A 6,201-nucleotide genomic window follows, 5' to 3' on the forward strand; every position below is an offset into this window, starting at 1 on the left:
TTCAAATTAATGATTTAAGATCTTATTTATCTTTAAAATGTATTTAATTGTGGTCATCATTATTTCTATTGGTGCTTTAAATTGTATTTTATCATATTTGGAAATATTATTTTAAATTGGATTTTATTATATCCTTACCATTTATTTTAAAATGAGGTTTAAGTATTTATTTAAATATTTTCTGGATTATTTTAATAAGAATTCTATTGTGATTTTTGTATTATTTGTTTATGATATTTTATTTACCCTTTAGTAATTGTTATTAAATTATTTTTATTTCTATTAGTATTTCCGATATAAATTTTGGATCTTTAATTTATTGTGTTTTATTTGCAATTTATTTGCCTAATTATCTCCTGAATTGTGGAGCATAGAATATTGGGTTTTGTGAAAATGTTTTAAAATGGAAATTTTTCTCATAGAGTGAATTGTGAGGGTTTTGAGAGAAAATATTTTTTTAACTATTTATTATTTAATTACTTATTTGTTATTGATATATTAAGATTATTTTATTGATGTATTGTTATTATTAGTATTGTGTAGTAGTTCGGGTCACTCACGGAGATGATTAGCATCTCACGTTTTTAAATCTGTTTCCCTAGGTCTAGGTTAGCAGATGTTGATCGTTCGAGGCGAGCTTGACGTCTTTGTTCATTGTTGAAGATCCGAAAAGCTTTTCTTTATTTTCCTTTCTATCCTGTATTATTTCTTTTATCTTTTGTTATTGTTGTATTAAATTTCATAATTAGTTGTATCTTTATAAGCTTTGTATATAATGTTTGTATGTTTATTTATATAATATTGCCTTGGTTCCCTGTTAAATTTTGAAGTGCTACAACTTTGTGGAAAGTAAATTGTAGTGAAATGGAAGCAATAAGAAGATATTGCTAGAAGTGTGTTTTCTGCGCAGGAAATTTTGTGGGAAGTCCAACCCTTAGAGGAAATGCTACCAGATTTTCAATTAGAGGGTTCGGTAGGATTTCCCTGGGATCAGAGCTTGTCTAGGGTTCCGGTGAGAAATTTTGGACGAATCCTAACAGTTAATAGGACTTTATCAACATAATTAAGGACATTAATTAGTAGAAGCATAAAATTTTGGGAAGAATGTTTGCCATACGTAGATCTTGCATATAATAGAATTGTGCATTTTGCCACTAAATATTCATCATTTGAAATTTTTTATAGTTTTAATCCTTTAACTCCTTTATTTTTAAGCGCAAGTTTGAATTTAGATGGTAAAAAGAAAGTAGAATTTGTGAAACAATTACATGAAAAGGCTCATGCAAACATCATGTAGAATTTGCATACAGTAGGACTAGCATTCTGCCATTAAATATTCACTGTTTGAAATTTTTTTTTTTATAGTTTTAACTCCTTTACCTTGAAGCGAATGTGTGAATTTAGATGATAAAAGGAAAGCAGAATTTGTAAAGTACATGAAAATACCTCATACAATATTGAGATAAAGACCTAGCTCACCTAGTTTCTAGGTGGAATTTTTTGAGTTGTCGTTTAAGTGGTTCACCACCTAATTTGTTTTCTGATATGTTTTTAGAGGTTACAAATCGGGAAAGTGGCCTTGTTGCTACTGTCTGATTTGGGTTTTTTACTGCTGTTTTCCTCTTTTTTGGTTAATATAACCTCTGTTTAAGCAAAAAGAAAAATTGAACAATATGTTAAGCAAGCTAATAAGAGCCGCAAGCATGTGGTGTTTGAACTTGATAAATGGGTCTAATTGCATATACGCAAAGAGAGATTTCTTATCCAAGGAAATCCATCTTACTTCCAAGAGAAGATGGATCGTTTCAAGTATCAAGATGTTCAATGACAATTCATACCATTTGGATTTTCCAGGTGAGTATAATGTTAATGTCACATTTAATGCTATTGATTTATCTTCTTTTAATGTAGATTTAAGGACAAATTGTTTTCAAGAGGAAGAGAATGATAAGGAATGACCAGGGTTATCCAATGGAACAAAGATCCGTTAGATGCTATTCAAGGATCTATCATAAAGTCCAAAGTGAAGAGGTTCAAGGAGGCATTCAACGGGTTGGTACAAGAATTATTTTTAATGGTAGGAAATCTTAACATCAGTACTAAAGGTGGTCAAACATGGTTAACTTACTTTAAGCATGTGACATACATGTGGGAGATACCATGGAGAGCTAGTGCATATGATATTGTGATGACATAAGAGAGAGAGACATCTATTATGATGACATAAGAGAGAAAGGGAAAGACACCTATCTTTTGGTGAAAAAGTTGATGGAATATATTTAATATCAAATAAGATTAGATTTATTATCCTAAATAAAATTTAGCTATATATATATATATATTTTTTTTTTGTGTTTTATGGTTTTTTTGTATATATATATATATATATATTTTTTTTAAGCCTATATATATGGCTTTAATATTACAAGGATACATGTATATTTTAAATATCACTCCTTTTACCGGATGTATATTATTTCTATATTATATACGAGTGGACTGGATTGTTACAGTATAATTATTGAAAGCACCTAAAATTAACTATGCAGTAAGATTTTCTTGTTTTGTATAGTTTTGCTCCTTTAGGTGTAGAATACCAGAAAAAAAAAAAAATATATATATATATATATATTAAGGAATAACATGCAAAACCTCATATACTTCACGTATAACAGTGCCAATATTCAAATGTTTTAAATATTATACAAACTTAATTTATATTTAGATATAGATATATGTTGATCAACAAAATTTTAATTTATACTGTCTAAGTTTTTAAAATTATGAAAATGCATAATATTTTGTATTTATTAAACAAGGAAAATAGTTTTATTTTCGACTCTAATTAAAACAAAAAATTAAAAGTTATATGTTATTCATAATTCCACTCAAAAGAAGTTATATGTTATATGGTAATTTTTATATTATCAAACTATAAATTAAAAAAAAAAAAGTTGGAAAAATCAAAGAGTTTTTTTATTTTATTTTATTATTATTATTATTATTTTGGAAATGAAAGAAATGGTCGAAGCACTTTTTATATCTTAAAGGAAAAAAAAAAAAAAAAAAAAAAAGGTAGCAAATTTGCATTCCGTTTTGTGCCTACGGCTTAGGGTTGCAGATTTGCAAATCGTGTGGAAGAAGACAGTCAACAGTATTTCTTAATTAGATGTACCGTTTTGAGGATATAAAATGTTGATTACAACGGCGCACCGTAAGGTAGCAAATTTGCATTCCGTTTTGTGCCTACGGCTTAGGGTTGCAGATTTGCAAATCGTGTGGAAGAAGACAGTCAACAGTATTTCTTAATTAGATGTACCGTTTTGAGGATATAAAATGTTGATTACAACGGCGCACCGTTTTCTCTCTGTTTTGGTTTTTTTTTTTTTTTTTTTTTTTTTTTTTTGAACTTCTTCTAAAAATCAGATAGGTTTAGGCTACTAAGATTTTCAGTCTGCATCAAAATAAAAAAAAAAAATTATTGAAAGAGAAAAATGAATCGTGATGTTGGCTATTCAAACGGAACGAACTGTTCACATTGGCGAATAGATCGATACGGCTGATTTACGATTCAAATACACGAGTTGAGCACCGAGGATTGAAAAGAAAACTATGTTTAGCAGCAGAGTGAAATGGGTTCCACTAGCAAAGCAATTCAAAGTGATCGAAACCAGGAGGCCGTTTTGCTCCAAACCCACAAACAGTAACAAACCCAAGTCCAGTTTGAGTAACTACGACGAAGCGTATCGGCAGCTCGACAAACTCGACTTCATGACTGCTGCTAAGATCCTCTTCACTGGTCCTCCGAAGGAAAAGAAATTTGGGTATTTCATTGCTTCCCAAACTGACTTCTCACTTTGCTTCATTGCCCCTTTTCTTTTTTTTTTCTTTTTTTTCTGTTTTTTTTTCCTCTCTCTCTCTCTCGTTGACATTTCGAAGACCACTTATTGAAAAAAAGTTTGCTTATATAGCTTGATATTTAAAATTTTCCTGAGTTTAATTGAGCTAATCGAGCTACTGTCCCATTGCTTTATCATATCCGCTACTGACCACCTCTCACTTTGTTTCATCTTTTTTGTTCTTCATTCTCTCATTTGCATTTCCTCAAACACATTTATGTATATTTATTTTTGTTGAAAAAGTTTACTTGTTTAGCTTGATACTTATTTAGTTTGGCCTCTCACTTTGTTTCATTGTTTTTTGTTATTCATTCTCCTTTGCATTTCCTCTAAACACATTTATTTATGTTTCGTTTTTCACTGAAAAAGTTTTCTTGTTCAGCTTGATATTTCTAATTTGTCTAAGTTTAGTTGAGCTGTTATTAATATGTGTAATGGTTATATATCGATTCCACCCACTGTATTTCTTTGTTTCTAGTCATCTCACTTTACTTCTTAGTTCTGTTTCTTGATTTACATTGGCATTTCCACAAACACATTTATGAGCATTTAGTGTTTATTAAAAAGTTCTCTATTTTAGCTTGAAATTTCTAATTTGTCCAAGTTTATTTGAGCTATTATAAAATATATATAACGGGTATGTTTTGATTCAACATATTTTCCTGTTGCCATATCACGTGCAAAGCCTTAACGCTTTCATCTGCCTGTTTTTTTATGGTCAGGATCGATTTCCACTTGGTACAACTCTTCTTTGTATGCATGCCTTCCTTGGGTATAATGGCTTACTAGCTTTAGCATGGTACCATGTTTTGTATTTGGCTTGTTTATTGGTTTTGATATTATCTGAAAGAACTTCTTGCTTGTAACAGCTGTATATTTGGTGGCTCAATATGCTCGTTATGAAATGAGAAAAATGGACGAGGTTAGCAAAATTTCTTGCTGTATGTTGATAGTTTATGCCTGAAATAAGATGTAGATGTTGATTAACGTTTGAGAAATGGAATGCCATTGTGTCTGCCTCAATCACTTTCTTTTTTCATTTCACATTTGGGTGCCTTTCTTTTGTCCACTCAATTTACTGGCCAGGAAAGCTCCTTCTCCTGTCTAATTTGACAAGTAGTCCGTTTGGTAACTACTACAGTGCATTTATTTTTTGATTATGCTACTTCTGTTTCCTCGTGGCCTTATATTCAGTGAGCATGAATATCTTTCTTGTGAAAGGGGAAGCCTGTGTTGAGTTGTCATTGGCTTAACGTGTGATAATAGTGCCTATTTTAAATATACATTATGCAAATTGAATGCGAATGGTTGTTTGTTGATCATGGAAATTGAAAACAAAGAAGGCATTTATTTCCTACCTGCTGGATTGTAAGTTAGAAAGCTTATATTAAAGAGCAAGACATATTCTGTTTTTGTTCCATGATTTGTTTTTGTTCCATGATATTTTCATCCTAAAGATGTGAGTTCTTATGATAAAAACTGTGTTGAATTAAGATCAAACTATTAAATATCAGAGAGAGTTGCTGCGATATTCTTGCCCAGTACAAATCTCTCTAGTCCTCTGCCTACTTACTTCTCATGGTATTGTATTCCTTGTTTCACATTTTTATTAACCAAAATCACCATCCCAGGAACTAGAGCGAAAAAAGAAGAAAGAGGAAGAGGAGAAAGCAAAAGAATTGGAATTAACTGCTGCTGATGAAAAAGAGGTAGGATCTGATACAGAGCTTTTGGAGGTTAAAGCGAGATTAGATAAACTTGAGGAAACTGTGAAGGAAATTACAGTTCTGTCGAAGAAGCAATTAGAGAGTGGCCTGATGAAAGGTCAGGAAGGAAGTAATGGGAAAAAAAGTATTGATGGAACAGAGGCAAATAACAGAGGAGTTAGTGCAGAATCCAGCAAATCCATTGGGAAAGACCATCCTAGCAAACAGAGTTCTTCATAACTCAGACCAGGATGGCGCCTAGGCAAAAGAGTTGGAATTAACCGTTCTTAAAAAAAAGCAAGATCAGTTCTAGAGCTTTTTTACTAATATTATTATTATTATTATTATTATTATTAATTTTTTTTTTTGGGCCTTCTTAGCCTTTATTTTTGCAACATGTCAGAAAAATTAGTTGTAAAAATATTTAGGCGGCTAATTAATGCTTGGCAAAGGTTAAAATTATGAAGGTATGCTGTAATTTTTTCTGTAAATAATATAAATCTATATTCACTAAAATGAAAGGTCTTCTACTAAAATTAAAACCGAAGAAAAAAAAAAACAATTTTCTTAAAAAAAACAATTTTCTTAAAATCCAT

The 6,201-nt window shown here is 30.6% G+C and overlaps 1 protein-coding gene across 1 annotated transcript; it reads left to right on the forward strand.

The window, feature by feature from the left end:
• The first annotated feature begins 3,063 nt into the window (after positions 1–3,063).
• On the forward strand, positions 3,064–5,972 carry LOC107422803 (uncharacterized). The gene is made up of 4 exons (XM_016032304.4): positions 3,064–3,824; positions 4,622–4,671; positions 4,769–4,821; positions 5,531–5,972. Exons 1-4 carry the CDS (start codon positions 3,613–3,615, stop codon positions 5,843–5,845), a joined length of 630 nt encoding a protein of 209 aa, XP_015887790.3. The 5' UTR covers positions 3,064–3,612; the 3' UTR covers positions 5,846–5,972.
• The last annotated feature ends 229 nt before the right edge of the window (positions 5,973–6,201 follow it).

This window comes from Ziziphus jujuba, chromosome 5 (assembly GCF_031755915.1).
Source record: "Ziziphus jujuba cultivar Dongzao chromosome 5, ASM3175591v1".
In the NCBI taxonomy this organism is placed as follows: Eukaryota; Viridiplantae; Streptophyta; class Magnoliopsida; order Rosales; family Rhamnaceae; genus Ziziphus; species Ziziphus jujuba.

Coding starts and splice junctions, on each gene's coding strand:
- LOC107422803 (XM_016032304.4), top strand. CDS start 3,613: ATGTTTAGCAGCAGAGTGAAATGGGTTCCACTAGCAAAGCAATTCAAA. Junction 4,672..4,768: donor TGTATGCATGCCTTCCTTGG/GTATAATGGCTT, acceptor TGCTTGTAACAG/CTGTATATTTGGTGGCTCAA. Junction 4,822..5,530: donor AAATGAGAAAAATGGACGAG/GTTAGCAAAATT, acceptor TCACCATCCCAG/GAACTAGAGCGAAAAAAGAA.